At 39.0% G+C, this 21,602-nt stretch overlaps 5 protein-coding genes and 1 long non-coding RNA gene across 6 annotated transcripts; 2 read left to right on the top strand and 4 right to left on the bottom strand.

Annotated features, from left to right (window-relative positions):
* Positions 1–219: 219 nt before the first annotated feature.
* LOC136263020 (small nuclear ribonucleoprotein Sm D1-like) lies at positions 220–3,988 on the bottom strand. The gene is made up of 4 exons (XM_066057458.1): positions 3,843–3,988; positions 3,673–3,749; positions 3,407–3,595; positions 220–429 (listed from the first exon to the last, which is right to left on the bottom strand). The coding sequence occupies exons 1-4, from the start codon at positions 3,854–3,856 to the stop codon at positions 341–343; spliced, it is 369 nt and encodes a 122-aa protein (XP_065913530.1). The 5' UTR covers positions 3,857–3,988; the 3' UTR covers positions 220–340.
* On the top strand, positions 3,955–8,337 carry LOC136263017 (cilia- and flagella-associated protein 263-like). The gene is made up of 12 exons (XM_066057456.1): positions 3,955–4,145; positions 4,203–4,288; positions 4,335–4,422; positions 4,480–4,600; positions 5,550–5,642; positions 5,696–5,758; positions 5,806–5,886; positions 6,229–6,384; positions 6,439–6,546; positions 6,596–6,664; positions 8,028–8,114; positions 8,166–8,337. Exons 1-12 carry the CDS (start codon positions 4,030–4,032, stop codon positions 8,259–8,261), a joined length of 1,164 nt encoding a protein of 387 aa, XP_065913528.1. The 5' UTR covers positions 3,955–4,029; the 3' UTR covers positions 8,262–8,337.
* LOC136263019 (epimerase family protein SDR39U1-like) lies at positions 8,244–10,859 on the bottom strand. Its single transcript, XM_066057457.1, has 5 exons — positions 10,509–10,859; positions 10,349–10,458; positions 10,219–10,299; positions 8,941–9,064; positions 8,244–8,895 (listed from the first exon to the last, which is right to left on the bottom strand). The coding sequence occupies exons 1-5, from the start codon at positions 10,522–10,524 to the stop codon at positions 8,327–8,329; spliced, it is 900 nt and encodes a 299-aa protein (XP_065913529.1). The 5' UTR covers positions 10,525–10,859; the 3' UTR covers positions 8,244–8,326.
* On the top strand, positions 10,536–11,010 carry LOC136263021 (uncharacterized). Its single transcript, XR_010704422.1, has 3 exons — positions 10,536–10,696; positions 10,747–10,842; positions 10,892–11,010. It is a non-coding gene; the product is annotated as an uncharacterized lncRNA (long non-coding RNA).
* Positions 11,011–12,869: 1,859 nt separating this feature from the next.
* LOC136265194 (uncharacterized) lies at positions 12,870–14,355 on the bottom strand. Its single transcript, XM_066060034.1, has 6 exons — positions 14,214–14,355; positions 14,078–14,158; positions 13,968–14,024; positions 13,346–13,470; positions 13,107–13,210; positions 12,870–13,057 (listed from the first exon to the last, which is right to left on the bottom strand). Exons 2-6 carry the CDS (start codon positions 14,109–14,111, stop codon positions 12,988–12,990), a joined length of 390 nt encoding a protein of 129 aa, XP_065916106.1. The 5' UTR covers positions 14,112–14,158; positions 14,214–14,355; the 3' UTR covers positions 12,870–12,987.
* LOC136265191 (ankyrin repeat domain-containing protein SOWAHA-like) lies at positions 14,213–20,661 on the bottom strand. Its single transcript, XM_066060031.1, has 14 exons — positions 20,476–20,661; positions 20,354–20,415; positions 17,319–17,640; positions 17,041–17,214; positions 16,822–16,986; positions 16,715–16,767; positions 16,591–16,668; positions 16,511–16,541; positions 16,239–16,378; positions 15,684–15,695; positions 15,519–15,602; positions 14,673–14,759; positions 14,347–14,450; positions 14,213–14,286 (listed from the first exon to the last, which is right to left on the bottom strand). Exons 1-11 carry the CDS (start codon positions 20,603–20,605, stop codon positions 15,522–15,524), a joined length of 1,248 nt encoding a protein of 415 aa, XP_065916103.1. The 5' UTR covers positions 20,606–20,661; the 3' UTR covers positions 14,213–14,286; positions 14,347–14,450; positions 14,673–14,759; positions 15,519–15,521.
* Between the last annotated feature and the right edge of the window lie 941 nt (positions 20,662–21,602).

Raw genomic sequence — 21,602 nt, 5'->3', positions numbered from 1 at the left:
AGCTCAGTAATGATGAATAGCACCTTCCAACCCCCAATATCACATGACAAAGTAATGAGCACTTTGAAGCAATCTTGAAACACCATCAAGAGTTCGTAACATAAGCAAGCCACTAAGTACAGATTACCACCACTCTGTTGGATGCTCAGTCACTCCGCCCCACCCCTCAGCTACACAGGAGCAACAAACTACTAGTTGATACATTACCACAACAGTGTATTTGGGTAAAAACTTTTAATATTATCAGAATTGGTTATTACTATTATAACATGCATTGCTAAAAAATTAATGATCAGCTATAATAGTTATCATAGTGTGGGTGTGTCTGCTGATGATGACATCATCGTCTTGGTGGTCCACCACGTCCCCTACCTCCTCCTCTGCCCCGTCCTCTCCCGCGACCTCGACCTCTCCCCCGACCCAATGGCACTACACAGGGTGGACAAAACACAATTGTAATTTGTATTACAATGTTTAAGCATATAAAACTTAAAAGTTCAATGTGGAAATTATGAATCAGTTGTGGCTACTACCGAAGGTGCAGCATTTAATCAAAGAAATACAACATTAGTAATAGAAGTGACTAGTTACAAAAACACACATAAAACCACCTCAAGGCCTAAGTCATTTCCTAGATGTCTGCACATAACACTTACTGGCTCATCACTGCAATCAGTGCTACAGCAACTAAACAATATTAGCCACTCTTCCACTGATACATATTACAGATTTAGCTCGACAATGGAGTCTCCAGAATTACAAGAGTAGATTATTATGATTAAAATTTTTTTGTTTCTAACTCGTCCATAAAATACGTTGCTCTGTAAAACTGATACTTCACTACCAGAAGAGGTTGGTAATGCTTTCAAAGAAGTGTCAACCTTTAAAATGAGTTGCATGGATGAGATCAAAGGAAAAAGTGTACTTTAAATTTCATAGAGTACACTTTATGTTGGCAAACAGTGCTTTATTGCAGCGCAAGGAATGCTTTGATGATTTGATTGTACAATAAAGCACAGTTGCCCATGTGCTCTAGTGTAGGATAATAGCCTGCAGTGCTCACGCAAGTACGACTAATCATCCAAGCCGGTGAAAGCTGATAGCCCTTGCCATGCTGAGTGGTCAATCACCCCAGCCAATACGAGTTCTACCACTGGATTGCTTTTATAGACATATCTAAATGCTTCGATGATGGGTGGGAGAAGGTAATGTTGCTGATATGTTTGTTAATGTAAGCGGACAAGTGCTGGATATATCACGGAAATACTTCCCCATGTGTCACAATAGAATCAATTGTGGGTTGTAACCAAAACCTGCTAAAATACGTAAACATCTACTATGCCAAACTATGGTGATGTATGTATGGGTTACTTTGTTAAACTAGTTTGTATGCATTCAGGCTGCTAACAATTCATGCAACGTATCTTAATTGCAAGTCCTAGTGTATGGCTGCAAGCTACCACTAGAAAGTTCCATAAATCATTTAAAGCATTGTCTTGCTTGAAAAATAAAGCACTTGGTGAATACATAAAGCACCCTTTGTGGGCAATAAAGCACAGTTGCCCACGTGCTCTATAGCTCTCATGCCAGTATGACTAATCATCCAAGCTGGTGCAGGCTGATAGCCCTTGCCGCACTGGGTGGTCAATCACCCAAGCCAATACGAGTTCTATCTCTGGTTTGCTTTCATAGACACATCAAAATCTTGGATGATGGGTGAGAAGGTAATGTGCTGTTATGTTTGTTAATATAAACGGACAAGTCCTGGAGATATCATCGCAATACTTCATTCACTATGTGAATCGATTGTGGGTTGTGACCAAAACCTGCCAAAATAGTGTCTACCATAACAAGCTACGGTGAACTACAAGTGAGTTACTTTGTTAAACTAGTTTGTGTGCATTCAGGCTGCTAACAATTCATACAATGCATTTTAATTACAAGTCCTTGTGTATGGCTGCAAGCTACGCTACTAGAAAGTTCCATAAATCATTTAAAGCATTGCCTTGATTGTGCTATGTGAAAAATAAAGCACTTGGCCGCACGCCTAGTGCTTTATTTTTCATATAACACTCACGGCAATGCTTTAACACATACATAAAGGATGGAGTCTATTATCATTTCAAATGTGTTCCAGCACCCTTTACAACAAACCTTCTCAGTATAACACGTCACTTTACCCTTAAACCAGAAAATTAGATTTAAATTAAACTTAATAAGTATGCATGCCTTGCACAAAGCACTGTAACTATCAAAGTGCCTGTCTTATGGCTACATCATTCTACCTGTGATATAACGAGCAAAATGACACCTACGGTTTTACCCTAATGCTAAACAGTGAGTCCAAAACTAACCATGTAACTTTTCAGTAGGGAAACACGCAAATCCTTTACATACCTTATAAAATTATCCATAATTCAATGGTGGTTGCTCTATCACTTTGCAACAAGTTCTGTTCAATTTGCCATTAAATTTTCTATCAGGCCATACACAACTCGCATGAGTAAACCCACAATCGAAATCAACCATGTGACTAGGATTTGAAAACACTTCGCTGTTTCATTGATTCATAACAAGTAAGCCACTGTAGTTAGAGCTCATTTGACCTTCTCCAAGTAGCCCAGTGAACAGAGTTTAATCACAGTGCTGTTGTAGGCTATAAGAATTAAGTTATCCCGCCTAGTGTCGCTATGCATGTCCATATTGCATAAACACGCATTTCCCAAAAGTTCTCTGCAGGTTTAAGGGTTAAACAAGTTTTATCACCTCCCATAAATCACATCAATAGTTATGTGTGGCCAACCTCTCTGATTTGCTACTAAGTTTGTACCAACACCAAAATAATTATGTCCTATTTCATTCAAAACATATCGAGGACCACGACAGAAGTTGAAATCGTGGACGGAGCACCCTTGTTTGAAATCGCTTTTGAAACCTCGTAAGTCAGATTGTTTTCTTTTATATTACTGCTCTAATCATTTGAGCTCTTAGTATGCTGATCTAGACAGTCAACAGAAAATAACCATTAAGTTCCTGACCACATGAACACGTTATTTGGAGACCCACAACAGTCAACTACACAATACATTCTACCATAAAACACATTTCTGTATAAACAAGTGAAGCAAGCCAAATTTGTGTCTGGTATAGTAATGGCAACACGTCACACGTTTACAGTGGAGTTTGTGAACCATCACAAAATAGTCTAACATAAATCAACTGACTATCCTTTTAAGTTATGGAACACAGCAGGAGGGTAGGAACAATCCAAATGTATTAATGCTTGTTTTATGATTGCATAGTGACACTGTTTAAATGACGGGGCCACAATACAGTGCTTGTACCACAATAGTTCATCAGCAAACAAAACTCTACATCCTACACAGATCAGTACATAATTTCTTACTGTGTTCTCTTCTCTTCCGGATCTTTGGGGCATCATCGATGAGTAGTGTGTCTAGGGGTAAGCTCTCTGGGAGAATAATCAGCCGGATGTTGTTTCCTCGAACACTCAGTGTATCCATTGTTAAAGGTTCTTTCCCTTTAATCGTCATTTTAACGCTTTTCAGGTGTGTGTTCATTGACATGTCCACACCTGCAAAAAAAAAAGCGCATTATATGGAATAAGTTGATCCAGGGTTGTTCTACCCGCACTCCCCCCTCGGGCCTTACCGTTGATAGTTCCATTAATAATCGTGCCATTCTTCAGCTCGATCGTCACTGACTCGTGACTAAGTTTCATTAAAAACCTACACACGAACACAACACGTGTAGATGCAGGATATCAGCACACGAACACAACCAACAAGTGGAGAGTATAGTATCAGCATAACATGACTGACCTTACAAGCTTCATCTAGCTTGATTCACTAGGATTTTCTCCTTCCAAAAACTAATTCACGCGCTTTTTTCTCCGTTTACAGGACGCCGTGATAGACACAAAATTTACCAGGTAGTCGATAATTTTTTTGGAGGCTTGTTGCCATAGTATCACAACAGCAGGGCGAGATCAGCGCGAGGACGAGCGACATGTCAGCGAGGTCTAGTCACGCTACGAGCGACAGTAAGAGTCCATCACCTTTTCCAATGGAGTCATTGGAGCAGATGGAAAATGACGAGCTGATGAACTACGTGGAGGAGGTGGAGTAAGTCTCAGAGTCTTGTCACTACTTTCAGGATCTCTTTGATAACTGATGTTGCAGGCGTACCAATGAAGCACTACAGAAGGAGACACAAATATTTGAGAAATATTTAAAGCGAATTGACCCAAAGGACTTCCACCAGAGAAGTATGCGCCTCTATAAATTGTCTCAGTGTTAAGTCACATGTTTTAGTCACTATGGCTAATGCACATCTTACTCAACATGATGTTGGTAAGGTCAGGAAGAAAGGCAAGTCTAGAGTGAGCTCCACAGCAGAACGGTAAGGGAGAGTATATGTGTTGACTGTTCTATTAGAGTGTATTATTGCTCCTTACAGTGGTCTAATGAAGTTGTCAGTGGAACAGAAATGTGATATTGCTACTAAAGAGGTTGACATACTTCGTGAAGAGATGGCTAGAAAAGACAAAGAATATGAACAACTCCTAGACAGTTATAAGGTAACACTAACCAAGTAATTTTATTAATTGTGCTGGCAGGAAAATTTTTGGTTAGTCTGATATTTTCACTGAAAATCTCAGTCCCCCAGACTGATTGACAAGTTTTGTCTTAAAATTGTGGTCTTTCAGTCTGGAAAAATTACTGCTCCAGACCAATATTTCACTGAATTTTTGGTATGTTACACTGCATTGGTCTTAAGTTATAAACAGGACGACCAAAACCAGCTACAAAGTACTTATGTTCATCTACCATAATCCATTAACTTTCAGTGCAGAGGTGGCCTATACAACAGGGTCTAGGCCCTACCAAAAGCTATTGTAACCGTCAAATATTCTAATAGATCAGTCATGATGTTCAAAGCAGACAGCAGTTGTATAATTACACAAACTAATGTCTTATTGCGATAGAAATGTGTGAAAATTAATGCTGAGATTATTGACCTAGAAGGCAAGTGGTCTGTACAGTTCCCACTCACTAAAATCATGTTTTAGTAATGCTCACAAAGGTGTACATGGCTTAAAATTTCAGATGGAGATTGATAAAAAAATCCTAAGTGGGACTTTACAGGGGAATTGACATGAAACTGTTGCCTCACCATGGGGCATTTGACAAGTGCCCAAGTTGCTACCTCCGGCTATACAACGTCAAACCTTGATATTGTACCTGAGGTTTATGGTGAGGATTTAATTGACATGCTAGGTTTTGACCTACAATGGGGAATTTGACATTTGGGTGTGTCAGATCCCCGCCCAGTGAGGGATAGTGGGGCAATACACTGATAGGTGCACAAGTATTAGCCAACATATAAAATCTTGATCCCAGACCAAAATTTTACTGACAGCACAAGAAGATGTGCTGCCTGCACTCGCCTAGGTTGCAAACTGGCTAGTCAAAAAGATTCATTCAACAGAATTACAGAATTTCAATGGCTTTTTTGGTGTATTATAGGCTACTACTGCTGAGGCTGAGATCAGACATGGTGAGGTGAAGAAGGAAACTTATGAGTTTGAAAGAGATGTATCCAGGGGTGGAGTAAACCCTGTAAGAGGTACCAATACTATACAAGACAATATTATGTACATCTGTTATGTTAGAGGATTGGTAAGATCATGGCAGAGAGGGTGATGAAGTTCTATGATGATAAGTTACGTTCCAAGGTTGGTTACCATCACTAATTCTAATATGACATGGTTGATTATGGCAGGACACAATGATTGAGAAGTTGAGACTGAAAAATACTTCACTAAGGGCAAAATGCAAGAAATTGATATTACATTTAAAACAGGTAAGTGTTGGTACATGTAGGTAGCCTATATATAGCCCTTCGTATTACTCCATATTATTACCATTCACCAGCACTGCTCTAGTACTGTGTGGTACAAAAAGATGTCCTTATTACCAAATTTTGGGATAGGATATATGTAGCAATCAAGTCGTAAACAAAGGGCCAACCTTGCCAGTATTGTTAATTGAATGAAAGGCCTGCTTGCTGTCTATTCCAAAATGATAAACTTCAGATGTCCAGGAAATCTATGTATAAAAAAATAGAGGTGGCTTTTTTAATAATAACACACACATTTCAGAGTGCCAATCATGTACAATTCTAATGTGGTTGTCATCACTACAGAAGGAGGAGTCTGGTGAAGTAAGACATGAGGTAGATTTTAAGCAGTTAAAGATTGAGAATAAGAGACATTCTGAACACTACGAGGAGAAGAATCAAGAACTACTCAAACTAAAGCTAACTGCCGGCAATACCTTACAAGTTCTCAACTCCTACAAGGCTAGTCCACTCTAACACTACACAAAACACTGATGTATAGAATAATTTGTACAGAAAAAATTACATGCACTATCAGTGGAGTCAGCTCATTTGGATAATGAACTAAAACAACGTCAAGAACTTTTGGAAAAAATTGAGGCAGAGACAAGAACTGCTACAAAGGTGCGGTCATTTTGTAGAGGTATACTACATCATTTTGACCTGTATACAGGAAAGAGAAGAAGCTGAGAAAGTCAACAAAGAAGCTCGTAGGAAATTAGAAGATTACAGAGTACCAGAGGTAAACAAACACTTATTATTATTTTGTTGGTACAAAGTTTGAGTGACCCACTAACTTTTAATAAAGATTGCAAAGCAAAAGCTCGCTCTATATATGTGACTCAGTTTGGGAAAACCAGTCTTATCGCCTATTTAAAAGTATTTCCTCCCAGAGCATTCACTGTGCAAGTAGCCAACAACTAAGTTTCCCATCATTTTAGGTTAGGCCACTTCAACTAAATCTTTTATTTCTCGGACTGAAACTAGTTGAAAAGTGTGTCGGTAGGTAGGTATAATTAAAATAATAATAGGTGGTAATAATTTTTTTTAAAACTGAAGTCATGGAAACATGTGTAACTATGGCATTTGATTGAGTTCAATGACAAACTATTAGTTATGGTTAGTACATCTAAATGATCAAACGTCCATCCAAAGTCTGCTTTTACAACTCTTCTTGTATTAACCAAGCTTGCCCCATGCATAGCAGATTGATGCCATAAACTCACGCGATCGAACACGTGATCTTTAAAATGAACAAAAACATTTCATTTACAAATTTTATGGGTCGGTCGGGTCCAAGAACAAGTAATTTAGTTGAAGTGGCCTTATTTCTAAACCGAGGTTGACTGTATCAGGCGAGCTCTAAAAGGGGAGGGAGGCAGGGGCCTGGAAGGAGGGCAAGAGGCTGTTGAAAAATTTGAAAAGGAAGGCGTAGGCCTAGTTATGGGCCATTCAAGTCTCTTTAAACGAAAGGAAATTCTCAGCACAGGTCTTTATTCAACACCACAGAGCTGTACAGCCATATACAGTCATCCCCAGGCTGACCAGAGTTCCATTAAGGCCCCACACTGCATATATGGATCGCCACTGGGCTTGGAAATAGCTGACAAAACTAGACCACTCAAATCTAGCTGAATTGGATTGTGAAATTAGATAGTTTATATTGGAAGTTAATAGGGGATTTCATTCATTATAATTACCCATGAATTTAGAGGTAATTACTTTCCCCTGGGTAATTTACATCCCAGTGGCAGGTGATTTTGCAGCTAATAAGTGACTATAACTTCAAAATGGAATTATGAATTAACTTCAAATAAATTGCAAGTTGTTTTGGTCAGCAAGATCTTTACTTTGGTACCATGTTTTAACATTTTATGCCTCAATACAGAAATGGCCAAATTTCTGTGCAAAAAAAGGCCATAAAGGTTATAACCACAGGTTAAATCTGTGATGGCACTATACCAAAAAATTACATGTCATGAGGAGTACTACTTTATATGGAAAGTGTCATGGTTTTATACAATTTGGCTAATTTTAAGGGCCAGTACTCACTCTACCAATGTACACAACAGAATATTACAGTACAATACTATACCATCTTATAGGTGATGGAGTATGTTAAGGAGAGAGCCCTGTTATGTGACCTCACTAAAACTGTCCGAGCATGGGGTAGGAAGGTGGAGATCTCTGAGGTGAGACATATGATGATGATGTAGCTGTCTACCTCTTGTGTTGTGTATTAGATGGCACTACAGGGACTGAGAAAACAATGGAGGAAGTTACAAAACAGAGCGGACAATCCTTGGAATGCACTAGATCCAATGAGGGCTACAACATGATGTATAATTATAGTGGTGTACCACCAAATGATTCATTATCGTACAATATATATCATCTCAGACAGTCACTTTACTAGATCTGTTAAACATGACGTGATGTCCGGATAGTTAAACTTGAACCCCAAGTCCTGTACACGTTGTGGTAGTACTTGTTTACCCTTCAACACATATTCTCCTCGTTCACTGCCCAATAACAACTTCATAACAAGTCCTGGGGTAGGTAGGAGTGCTGGTCGATACATGGCTGCCCCTAAAGCTTGTGCGAATTCTCTCTGTAATACACACCCTGGTGCTGTGCCGTTGAGTACCCCAGACACATTGTCACACTCGATAGCAAACTGGTACATTCTGGCCATGTCTTGTATATGTATCCAACAGAAGTGATAGTCTCCTCCACCAACTGGACCACCCATGCCCATCTTGTACTGATACCAAAGTTGATTCAGTATTCCACCATCTCTCCCCAGTACCAACCCTACTCTAATGATGCTGTGTCTGGTGGGACAGTCCCCAGGTAGTCTCCCACTATCCTCCCATTGTACACATAACTGTCTGAAGAAGTCATCCTTCAAGTTACTACAGTCAACCTCACTATACTCAGTGAACTCTTGATCCCTACTGACTGGATAGTACCCTACATGTCATTTAGTAAAGGACAGGTCATATTAATGCGTCTCACCTTCAGCTGATGTGGCTACCCATGCTTTAGGAGGTCGTGATGATGCTGCTATACTGTCAGCAAGGAGACGGGTAGTGTTCATCCTGGACTGTATGACAACATTCCTGTACTGGTCGTCCCACCTGTAGTATTATCAATAGTCAAATGTTTAGACTATGGTGGGATCTCTTAATAAAGGACCAAGAATATATGGTCCACTTTTGCATAGATATACAGACAAGTACCTGGGATTGGAATCACCTCACATGAGCCCATTAACCTCAATACAAACGAGTTCGCCGGATCGTTGTTACCTGCTTCGAAAAGGCGGGAGAGTGAAATGCGTCATTCACAATATGTTTCTGTAAAATGTCAATACATGAGAGTGTTTGTTTAGTTGTTGGTAAGCCTTCCTCGCGAAAGAGGGTGGTTAATTAGTGGTAGGGCCTGGTTTGTAGGTGTGTCTCTCAATCCGGCTGGCTGATGCGTATAGCCAACTAATTATTAATGTTTTAGGAAGTACTCACAAGAGTAGAACTAGTTTTCTGTGTGATAAATTCGAAGATATTGCTACTTCCGGTAACAAACACGAATAACCCAATGATTCCAATCCCTGGTACTTGTCTGTATATTTATGACTTTTGTAACATCAAGATTCCCTCCTAAAGCAGCAAAAATATATGGAGCCATAATACTTGATGGGACAAAAGAGTTTACTAAAGGATGTTCAACTGTGACTACACATATACACAACTAAGGGGTCGGTCACTCCTAGTCCTTCCCCCAGAACACAAGGGTCTGGTGACACGCAATAGAAAGTAGTGGCTACTACGTGAAGCTTTACAACATTTATATGACGTCACGCATTACGCAAACTACGCATGTGAATTCAACTATTTCGTCCACAACTTCCGAGTGCTGTCATGGTCACAGTGTGTAAAGCCTAAGAAACAACTGACGTCAGAGGTGTTCTCAAATCTGATCGGCGACTGATGAATTCCTCAGTCATATACGTCACTGCCAAAAGTTTGTATTGTGACCTTCGTGGTATGGGGGCGAGACTAGGTCACTCCGTGAAGTATCAGTGATCAGATGGCTGCCAAAATTAATGTTCTGCATAACTTATAACGATGATCACGTGACAAGCAAGGTTTATCGTGGCTTTCCGAGTAAAATAATTATGGAGAAGTCATCACTTTTGCAATTTTGAATTGAAACATTTGAAGGCCAAATGAAATTTTTCATTGTACATAACATATCATACTAACACTCACATACAGAACAGACATCTACTCAACTTCTAAAGGGAGTGAAAGCATTTTCCCCAGACAGGTTAATAACTGCATCACATTCTGGTATTCCATTCTTCTCCACATCTCCCTAATAACGCACACCATTAGGGGAGGTATTAAACACACACCTTGGCTACCCAGCTGATAGTGTTGGCGCCACCTCTACTACGAGAAATATTCCACACGTCCCAGCCGCTATCCTTTAATGTCCTAGTGATAGCACGACCAATAAAACCAGTACCGCCTCCTGTGGAGTTTTAAATAGTTAATAAATGTTGTGTTGTAAGGACACCTCACCTATTAGCACCTTCATTCTGTAGCTAAAAATTAAAACCCACAATTACTTTGTTTTGGTGGTGATAATGGGTAAGAGAAAGAAACGTGTAGCGGAGCAGACTAGCAGTACAACTGATGAAGTGTTCAAAGTCAAACACAAGTCATCTAATAAGAAAAGTAAACCGACTACAGTGAAGAACGCTAAATCGGTAAGTACACACACGTGTGAACACGTGATAATTGCGGCGATGTTGTACAGAGACAGGCACTGCGCCATGGTCAGGATCTTCTTGATGATCAGTTCGTACATCTCCATAATCAACACCAATCAACTAGCACACCTCGTGTTAATAAGGTGATTATATTGTAACGTAAAAGAAGCCATTGTCACGTGATGTCAGCAGGCCCACGCCCCCACACAACATACTGACATACAGGACACTATGGATAGACTAGCCAACTTATAGCACTGAATTGTGTATATTGTGATTTTTAATTTATAATGGTTGTATGCACCATCAAAGCCTATGGATCTGCATAGCCAACCCGTGTGTGTGCTCCTGTATATTGTGTTTTATACAGTGATGATGGGTGCACACTGGACTCAAGTTTTTTTTGTTATTTTATCATTTATCACCAGACTTAACCACAAAAAGTGTTAGAATTTGATACCATTCACCAACAAAACATGTACTAAAACTTGTACTTTGATCACTAAAACCTTAGTGCAGTTTGTTATCAAAATAATTTGCCTACTGCTAGCAATGTTTCAAGCACTGTTAACACTACTAACGCATCTGTCTGTCTTTTCTATAGCATTGTAAAATAGCACACAATAATAATTTTACCATGCAATTATGTTATGTAACATAGAAATCTCCTGTAGCCTTTCAACAGTCTGCACATTCACTCTAGCTCTTTGGTTTGTTTGTAAATAGCAATGAGTGGGTAGTGTTACAAAGAATTGTGCACACTTTCAAACAGGAAGCAAAAAATACGGTAACTGTAACAAGAGTTTAAACCAGTTATAAACCACCAAAACGGGTGTAACTAATCACTGGACTGGATTACTGGACTGGAACATTGGAATGGACTACTGGACTGACATATTTTGGGTTTTTACACATTCTGAGGTTGGTTTTATTGATTCCTGCTAACCAAGGGCCTTCAGAAAACTTGCAGTCTGTTACTAAAATGATGAGTATGAGGAGTGGGAGTAAGCAAAAACTGACTTCTAGTGATTTCACTTCTATTTATTATGTTCTTCTACAGTACATACACCTATACTACTTATCAGTATGCTACAGGGAATATGCTAGTTATAGTTAACCAATTGGAGATAGTAGCAAGCTTGTACAATGCTAATAAATTTGGTCACATATTATAGTACGCCAACCAGCACATGTAAGAACTAATCATGATAGCAGAAAAAACTCTACAGTTGTGTAATGAGTTTGTATATTACATGTAGGAACAAATTTAGCTACAATAGATTATCTTAGGAAGGATAGGTTGTGTCCCAGGGGTCTGAGCTATTTAGTTCAAGGATACAGTGTAAGATAGGGAGCACAAATATAGTAAAATGATTTTTGGTTAGCTACTGCTAGGTATTACAATCTCCAAAACACAATACTAAGAAGTGTATAAATGCTGTAGAACACAACAAGTAGTGAGAAGTCAGTTTTTGCTTACTCCTGTAGCAGGCTGCAAGTTTTTTGAAGACCCTTGGCTAGCTAGACTCAATAAAACCAATCTCAGAATGTGTAAAAACCAAAAGTATGTCAGTCCAGTAGTCCAGTCCAGTAGTCCAGTCCAGTAGTCCAGTCCAGTGATTAGTTACACCCCCACCAAAACTAGTACCTTTTTCAAACACACATCTTTAAACAGGCTGTAATACCAGGTGTCCTACAGACCTTCAGCACTTGTGCTTAAGAGGTGTTTGTGGTCAAAACATGTGTTAGAGCGAAGTTTATGCGAGTCCAGTAGTCCAGTCCAGTGAATGGATACACCCCACTGATGATGTCTCATTCGCAGCTAGTGTACACCTTAGTCTCACATAGCCAGACTTGTATGGTGGTCTGGCCACACAAGACTAGGTACATTTCAAGTATGAACACAGCCCCACTGGCAGGTGGTTGTGTGCTATCCTAATACATGTTCAGGTAGTTTGTGCTGAATTTGGTATTGCTATCATATTACAAACAGCTACAAGGACACTTCTCCTTAGTTACGTTATTCTTGTAACTGTCTGCTGCTTTAAGAAATACCAAAATTAGCCATTGTAGTGCAGTCTAAAAGTGATTCATGTAGTTACGTACACCTGGGTAATAAGGTCACTCATTGTACTCTGCATAGGACTGTATACCAGTAGCACATACACACTTGTAGTACCAGTAACCAATGGAGGTGTACACATACACTGTGAAATCAGTAACCAATTGAAGAAATAATAATAATAATATACAAAAGATAATAATATATTCTGTATAATGATAACATGTTACACAGCATAAGAGATCATTTCTGACTGTACTCTGTTCCGATTCTGTTTCCTCCGGTCGAGAGACGGACTACGACAACACATTAATGAAGACAACATGTAGGTGCTTTGTGTCTCACCTGTCGGTTTGGTCTCCAGACTCGTATATTTCTGACAAATAAGCTTTTCTTTTTTCCTTCCTCATGCTAAACCGTCTCAAAATACTTGTGTTACGAACTTTCTTCTACCGAGACAATGACAAGAAAGTATATTAATAGACAACCTTGGCTTGGTCAGGTGGTATTATTAATGAGGTCATGAAGTACACCTTAGCTATGTTTGGGACCTTATTAATGAAACGGCCACTATGTAAGTTTACCTTCTTCTTGTCATCTGTCTCATCCTCTCCCTCCAACATGTCACCCATGGAGCTCCACATCTTAGCACCTGCCAGCTGCCCCCCTCCTTGTGCTGAACCTTTCCTAGCCCCACTTATCCTCCTTGCTGTAACAGGGGAACAAACAACATTTACCCGTTAACAACCAGTTCTTCACCATATGACTGTTCTGATTAAACAATGTGCCTGCATACACACAAACAGAGTACATGTTATAAACTTCCTAGAGGCATAAATTGCATGTACACTGTAGCCTCACACAAAACATAAACAGTATCACATACATTTACTAGATGGAAGCAACAGGACGTGTGCTTTTTTGCTGATAAAATACAACAGAACCGGACATTGTGTTAGGAAAAGTAGTGCACTGAGGCTCGCAAATTCCCTAGGACACACTGGTATGGATATACTTATCAATGTTGAAATACGTAGTTCAAAACACAGTTCAACATTTCTTTGAGGTCGTGTGGTGAGTGGTGGCACATGATCAACCTCCACTGGAGTTTGGAGTTAAAACTGTAGCCAGACTACTGGGTATTTTCTACTGTGTCCTTAATCAGAGAGTGTACTGTATTAAGAGAGTAATTTTTAAACTACTTACCTTCAGCAACTGGTTTACGACGTAGGCCATAATCCTTCAATCCAGTCTCCAGAATGCCTGCACCAATTAACATATTCCATTTAACACATGAAACATTACATCACACATACGTCTTGAATCCTCTGAAGCTGTTAGTTTGAGCATGTCAATTGGCAGTCGGCCACTATTCTCCCGAATGTCTGTCCGAGCTCCTGAGAATTGTGAATTCACATCAATTATAAATATTTTATTAAATCCACCCATTACCGTGATCCTTCACTAAACACTCGATCACATGATCATGACCTCGCTGTGCGGCAAGGTGCAGTGGAGTGTATCCCTTATATGGTAAGTTACCATGACAACATTTTTACCTTGTGTATAGTACATACAAACTCACCCCCTAGTGATGACAATGTCATAGTGATGTCATGATGTTACAAGTCGATAACAAAAGCAGACACATATCATTACAACATGCACACAATAGTACAAACTCACATTCTGTCATCGTCATGGCAACACATAGAGAGAGAATATGACAACACAACTAACAACACTGTATAGAGCTATATACATATTTGTGTAGTTATGGAGGAGAATAAGGAGTTTAGTACAAATGGAATATTTTAATATTGTTGACTGGACAACAACTGAAGGGAAATCAATGTACTGTAGTTTCTATCTATGTACAGAAAACTAGAACATATCACACAGATTACTCACAGATTTGATATCCAGTAATGCTCCATTGATCATCAGTCCAGTGACCATGTCCACACGACCATGCAATGCTGCCCAGTGTACTGCCGTCTGTAATGATAATGATGAACAACACACCCATAGTGTAGTACCAGCAGCTCACAATATATTTGATATTAAATTCTATATATGGCAATGTACGTATGTCACAGTCCAGTTTACGCCTATGCCTCTCAAGCACACTTGGGCTGTACACTACATACTAATTCTATTAACAATTATAGGGGCCATCTTCCATCACTACGTTTACTAGTAAATTTCTAGCAACACAATATTGTAGCAATTGGGCAACACCACAACAAGATATCTTGGTAAACTGCATCTTCTTATAAACAAAAGATGATCAGTTTTAATTCAAGAGAATGCAATTTTCACAATGCACAACTACCGTACATGTATAAATTTTCGAGGGATGTATTTTTCATGGATTTCATGGTTGCTTGATTTTCTGCGAAATTATCACACTCAAAAGTTAGCGATTATCTCTATGCTTCTAATAGTATAACCTCAGTGAAAGTCATGTGATCCTCAACAAAAGACATGTGATCCTCAACGAAAGACATGTGATCCTCAACAAAAGACATGTGATCCTCAAAAATAAAACTGCGAAAATCCTGAAATTTGTCTATCTGCGAATATTACCTACCTCAAAAAATTTGTTATGTATACAGTACAATCTTAATCATATTGAAATCATAACACAAGTTGTGAAATGTACTGTAGGAAAGTGGTCACTCACAATTAAGTCTCAAATACCCCATACAATGGTCCACTACACACAATACCACATGTTTACACATATCAACTTACATACTATTGGTCCATGTCCACAGTAAACGATGAAAGAAATAACAACTTGTTGTGAGCACACATAACACAATATACACTTACCCCCTGTGTGTAGTCACCATAGCAACAGTTCAGAAATCAAAGAAAGAGAGTAGTCAATAAATTGTCACTCATAATAACACTCACCATGAAGAAATCCTACAACAGTAAATATCAAATCTGAATCACATCTGTACACAATGAGCTGAGCTCTGAGAACTCAGTTAAAAAAGTGAAGTGGATATTTTTTTCTCTCAGCAGAAATTACGTAGCACCAGATTAGTAGTGACAGTAAAGGTGTCAAGAGCAGATGTGTGGTTTGGCTGTGCTACAAGTTGTAGGCTATGCAATTTATGGCTTCCACACAGTGGACACTTGATACAAGATTTTGAAATATTTTAGTGGGTCAAGCAGTACTCCAAATTTCAAGAACTTGTGTAATCCCATCCATGAGTTATTAAATGTTTTTGAGGGCTCAGCTCAATATGTGCACTAGTTAACAATCTCCTATATTATTAACTCTTGTTACTATGGTCCCCTAAGAAAGCTGGAAGCCTGTATAGCAGGGTCGGGAAGTGAGAATGTAAATACTGAAACTCAAAAAGACCTGGCATGTCCTGTACAACACATGATAATTATCCCACTAAGGCCCACCAGAAGGTTGAAATCCCTCCAAAACTAGCAATTAGATCAGTTAATTACCTTTCTGTTGACTAGGGTTGGGTCAACCATCAACAGACGATGGATGGTGTCAACATCGGCATCTGTTGATGCATTGATCCATTCATGTTCGGTTGGATCAAGACCCTCGTACTCCATTGCTGATCCTGATGTGTTGATGGCTACAAGCACACAGTATCATTGTAGGGTTATAATGTGGAACCTGTATAATGTGGACAGCCTAAGGGGACCTTAACTAAGAGGAGTCTAGGTATCCTCCAGTGTCCACATTAACAGGTTCCAGTAGTCCTTACATGATGTATCGTCCCACTCATAGTTGGTTCCCTAACAACATTACAATGATGTCATATTACATCATAACATGTCACTATACCTCAGTTCCCACTACTGCTAAATTAGAGTCCTTTGATCCACCAAAATTTTTGATGCTTAGCTGAAGGCTCTGCCCAGCCTGCAAGAGTGAAATGTCCATAGCAGTGTCAAGGACTAGCTGTTACCTTTCTTCTTTGTTGTGGAGTCAGTGTAATACGTCTAGTTTGGTTCTCAAATACTACAGGCACAGGAATAAGGTATCTGTAAGCTTCTCACTCTACCGAGGTCTTACCACTTCTACGTTCATCAAATCCAGGGCCAGCAGGAATGTTGATGCGTCCCTTACCACGAGGACTGTTCCTGCCACTTGGAGGGGCAACAGGTGGACGGCCAGCTGCTGAATTACGATAATCTGCATAGTTGAATGAGCCACTGCGTCGTGCCATGCTGTTTGCAGCTGTGATACAATAATCAGTCAGGCAGGTATCCTTATGAAATGGATGGTGCTGACCTTTTATTCGTTTGGTAACAGATGATTGTAGCCCGCCAGACTTCTCAAGGGAGTCAGTGGATGCTGACATCTTTTTAATGTCAGCTTTTTCACTGGCAGTCGTACTATCCCGTGCGGTGGGAGGAGGAGGGGCTGAGCCCTGCTTTGGAACATTCCTTGTGTCTACAGGATGATCTGTAACCATGAGAACATCATGAATATAGTGATTGTATGCGTAATTGGAATGTGTACAATACTACTATTATACAAATCCTAATTAACAAATTGTATTAACTTACTATGAGCACGTGGTAAAGAACTAGTAGATGGCGGAGTAACAGACAGTGCAGGGTATTGCTGGATAGATTGAAGAGGTGAACGTGGTTCTTGACTAGAAGGTGGAGGGTAAGAATGTTCTTTTGGTGGAGGCATCTCCCTTGGTGTGGGAGGTTGTTGTTGAAGTGGGGTTGGCTGATTGAACAACATTGGACTAAGAGCACTGAGGATACCTCCATCAGAGCTGTCGGATGGTTCTACTGGTGGTAGAGGGGGCGGTTTTGTGCCAGATGTAACACCCATTTCTTGTTGGAGGTGTGGCTTTAATATCAAATACTTTTCACCCTGTATAATAACATGTCTGTATGTTAGTCAGTCCTGAACACATACAGTAGCCCAGACATTAAGAGGACTGCCAACAGTTTATCGTATGGTGTTTATGTCATGGTGTACAAGCCAGGGCAATATTCATTATAGACAGATAATACTTGTAGTATCATAAATATGTTATCTGTCATATGCAATGAATGATTTTAGCACACATTCCATACATGTATCAATACTGTCTTGAAGAAAATGTAACTACAGCAAGCAAACTCAAAGATATACTAGACAACGACACTGACACCCCCCACCCACACAAACACTTTGCACAAAAGTTATTTTTACAACTGATGATTCCACCATCATCTACATAATTATTAGTTAAAGCACCGTCGTGATTAATATGGCATGAGGGTGTGGGAGAGAGATGAGCGTGGCAATGCTTTAACTGGTTTAAAGTGTTTTCTGGTTGTCTTCGTTCAGAGTGTTCATTTCATTTGTAGCTACGACCATGTCACATCAGATAATTGGCAAGCGTCTATATATCACAAGTTTTGTCATAAAATAAACAGATAGTATCGTTTTGGCTGCTTTTGACAATTTAAAATGTTATGCATGTGCTCAACAGTGTTGTATTTTCTGTATGTAGGTGCTTTATGAAAATAATAGCACTCTTATCGTTTGATCTTCACCCACACAAGTGCTTAAAGTACAATTACATCATTGGTGTATCCATTCACTGGACTGGATTACTGGACTGAAGTTTATTTTTTTGTTTTCTTACATTTTATCACCAGACTTAACTAAAAAGTGTCTTAGAAACTGACACCATTCACCACGAGACATAAAACTTGTACATTGATCACAAAAAAAAACTGCACTAAAATCTAGTGCAGTTCGTTATCAAAAATAATTTGTCTACTGCTAGTGATGTTTCAAGCACTGTTAAAACAAAAAAATAACATTCTAACCTTCTTTTGTAAAATAGCACACCATATATACATTTTACACCATGCAATTACATTATGTAACATAGAAATCACCTATAGCCTACGCATTCACTCTAGCTTTGCCGGCTCTTTGGTTTATAATGTTTGTAAATAGCAACGAGTACGCAGTGTTACATTTAAGCTTCCTAATGTGCACACTTTCAAACAGGAAGGTAAGATTACACATATTTGAAATATATATACAGTGAGTGCAACAAGAGTTCAAATTAAAGTTATATACCATTAAATAGACCACCAAAACTATGAACACTTTTCCAAACATACTAAATATAACATCTTTAAAAAGACATCCTACCTTCAGCATGGCACACTTGTGCTGTACAGCCTTAATAAGTACATTTTAAAAGATATACTTTAATATGACAAGACATGGAGAGCCCTAGCCCCATGTGTGGTATGTAATCACTTTTAGTAGTTAAAAAAGGTGTTTGTGGAAAAAATATGTCTAAGCAAATTTTATGTGAGCAGTCCAGTAATCCAGTCCAGTGAATGGATACACCCCTTAGGGGTACACCCATTAAGTCATCTCTTGTCAACTGATTCATATCATAGTAATATCTTGTATTGTGAAAGGGAAATAGTTTGTGGACAAATTTTTATTCACACTGGCTAGCAGATCCATATTGACAGTGACTGTTGCTATGACAGCTCATACTGTTAATAGTTTGTGGGAAGGGAATTTCATGTAACTGCTGTCAAGCCAGTTTATTAAGCTGACAGTCTAAACATTGAAACTATAGGGGCCACTTACTATACACAAATTGGCCAATAGTTTGTCAGCATTCAACGTACAGATTGGAACTATCAATATGGATGGGTCAATGTGCTGACTATAGTAACACTGTTTATATGTCTGAAACATGTCATGAAGGTTAACTTGAAATTTTACATAGTCACAGTTAAGGTTGGGCAATGTAATGATATATCGTTGCTATCACGATAAAAGCATGGATGATAACTGTACATGTATCAAGGCTATTTATACATATTATCATGATATATCGAGTTCACGATGTATCGTGATGTATTGCTTACAAAATACAATACCACCAATAAAACTGTCTTATAAATGTAACAACATGCAGTGCTTATGGATACAGCCATAGTAAAACTTGTACATACGTATATTGCATACAGTTTTTCTAATGTGCATATAAATATCATGATAATATCGATTATCATGATAAATATCTCCATGATAATATTATCATGATACACTTTTTTCAGCATCCCTTAACCCTATTCATGGTAGCTAATACCTTATAAGGTTATGTACACAAATTTCAGACTCTAATGGTTGTCACAAAAGTCATTGAGAGCATTCAGTGTCTTTACCAAAACAACCACAACCATGAATGGCTAGGACAAAGTTGCCCTTCTCAGAAGGAGGTATTTGTCTAATCAATAAGTGCTATACTGAAGAAAATGGGTTCTGGCTACAGAAGTATAAATAGCTGTATAGTTTTGTATGGCCAGACCACTATGCGACTGGGTATCTAGGAAGGAAAGTGACTCAACCAAGTGTATAATATACTCCATATTAAACATATAAGAGCAACCATCACTGTCTCAGCTACACTACCCAGCTAACACACCACACACTATACAAGGAAGAGGTCCACATGTGTAGCTTCTGATGTACTAGTAGTCTTTATATGGCTGGGACACCTCATTGGGTATACCGCCATTGACACAACAAACTACACGGAAAGGTATGTACTCACATTTTCTAGTTTAATAGCAGCAATGTCGTTCACGTAGTCCTTGAACAAACTACGCGCCAGAGCTGTAATACAATGAAGACAATTGGTAACTCGAAAACACAACGCAACGGATGTGTTAAAACCTTTCCGCTCAGGATCCTCTTGTTGTAAGAACAATCTAAAGTGTCTCACAAGTTCAACATTCTTCACTACACCTCCTCGACTGGCGATATAGTCCCGAACTGTCTCTACTGTCACTAAAGGCTGCGCCATTATCACCTTCCGTGGTAATGTGTCGAAAAATGAAGCGCCAGCGCGTATTATCAAGTAATGGGATTTCCCCTACAGTTCTACAATACTTTAAACTTATCAGTATTCAATCAACAAAGGGTAGTGTCTAATCACTGGACTGGAATACTGGACTGACATTTTTAAGTAGCTGTGATAAGCCAAATGGGTTCAGTTAAAATGTATTCTCTCCTTGACAGTATCTCAGTCTAATGTATAGACTGACATGTGTGTATGCACCCAAAAATGTTTCTCTCAATGTTAGGCACACGTGATTATTGTGTGATACAACTTTATATGGTGTGTATGAACACACAAACTAGATCCCATCACATAACTGGCTATATTTCATTACTGAAATGAAATGTCTGCATTCTGTTAATTGTATTACCGTGACAATGCCATTTAGCTAGCTGTTAATTAGTAGGAGTAGAAAAGTGCATAGCCTAGCACAATGGCATACAGTGTGTACAAGTTTAAAAGTAATGTGCCCCCATTACACACAGTTACATATCATGGACTCCAGTGGCTAGTCACCAGTTCATGTGAAGTTATATATCACAATGATCGTGTGTGCCTAAGAGTGAGAGAAACATTTTTGGGTATACCAGTATCTGCTATACAGTGTAGATACTGTCAAGCAGTGAATAGAATACATTTAATTGAACCCATTTGGCTTATTACAGCTACTTTTTAGGACCATATTCACCACTCAGTGCTGAAATGTTGTCACAAGTCACCCAAATGTACAGTAACTCCACCCTTAAAAGTGTGTAAAACCAAAAAAATGTCAGTCCAGTGATTAGACACTACCGTGGGGTTACTGTACATTTGGGTGACTTGTGACAACATTTCAGCGCTGAGTGGTGAATATGGTCCTAAAAAGTAGCTGTGATAAGCCAAATGGGTTCAATGAAATGTATTCTATTCACTGCTTGACAGTACCATATAGTGTAAATATTTTGAGGAGCAAAGTTGAGCA

Source organism: Dysidea avara, chromosome 8, assembly GCF_963678975.1.
Source record: "Dysidea avara chromosome 8, odDysAvar1.4, whole genome shotgun sequence".
In the NCBI taxonomy this organism is placed as follows: Eukaryota; Metazoa; Porifera; class Demospongiae; order Dictyoceratida; family Dysideidae; genus Dysidea; species Dysidea avara.
Note: the sequence above shows the minus strand (reverse complement) of the source record. Positions and strands in the feature narration are given on the sequence as shown.

What these genes read in the sequence shown, in the direction of transcription:
- LOC136263020 (XM_066057458.1), bottom strand. An exon ending in TATTAATGGAACTATCAACG is followed by an intron (nt 3,596 to 3,672) that starts GTAAGGCCCGAG and finishes TTTTTTTTGCAG; the next exon opens with GTGTGGACATGTCAATGAAC. An exon ending in CCGGAAGAGAAGAGAACACA is followed by an intron (nt 430 to 3,406) that starts GTAAGAAATTAT and finishes CACCCTGTGTAG; the next exon opens with TGCCATTGGGTCGGGGGAGA.
- LOC136263017 (XM_066057456.1), top strand. Translation starts at nt 4,030, where the DNA reads ATGTCAGCGAGGTCTAGTCACGCTACGAGCGACAGTAAGAGTCCATCA. An exon ending in AAAGGACTTCCACCAGAGAA is followed by an intron (nt 4,289 to 4,334) that starts GTATGCGCCTCT and finishes CACATGTTTTAG; the next exon opens with TCACTATGGCTAATGCACAT. An exon ending in GTGAGCTCCACAGCAGAACG is followed by an intron (nt 4,423 to 4,479) that starts GTAAGGGAGAGT and finishes TGCTCCTTACAG; the next exon opens with TGGTCTAATGAAGTTGTCAG.
- LOC136263019 (XM_066057457.1), bottom strand. An exon ending in GCGCCAACACTATCAGCTGG is followed by an intron (nt 10,300 to 10,348) that starts GTAGCCAAGGTG and finishes GTGCGTTATTAG; the next exon opens with GGAGATGTGGAGAAGAATGG. An exon ending in ATGCTTTCACTCCCTTTAGA is followed by an intron (nt 9,065 to 10,218) that starts AGTTGAGTAGAT and finishes TGATAATACTAC; the next exon opens with AGGTGGGACGACCAGTACAG.
- LOC136265194 (XM_066060034.1), bottom strand. Translation starts at nt 14,111, where the DNA reads ATGCTCAAACTAACAGCTTCAGAGGATTCAAGAC. An exon ending in AGCTTCAGAGGATTCAAGAC is followed by an intron (nt 14,025 to 14,077) that starts GTATGTGTGATG and finishes TAATTGGTGCAG; the next exon opens with GCATTCTGGAGACTGGATTG. An exon ending in TCGTAAACCAGTTGCTGAAG is followed by an intron (nt 13,471 to 13,967) that starts GTAAGTAGTTTA and finishes CCCCTGTTACAG; the next exon opens with CAAGGAGGATAAGTGGGGCT.
- LOC136265191 (XM_066060031.1), bottom strand. Translation starts at nt 20,605, where the DNA reads ATGGCGCAGCCTTTAGTGACAGTAGAGACAGTTCGGGACTATATCGCC. An exon ending in CTGCTATTAAACTAGAAAAT is followed by an intron (nt 17,641 to 20,353) that starts GTGAGTACATAC and finishes GTTATTATACAG; the next exon opens with GGTGAAAAGTATTTGATATT. An exon ending in TGTTACCAAACGAATAAAAG is followed by an intron (nt 16,987 to 17,040) that starts GTCAGCACCATC and finishes ATTGTATCACAG; the next exon opens with CTGCAAACAGCATGGCACGA.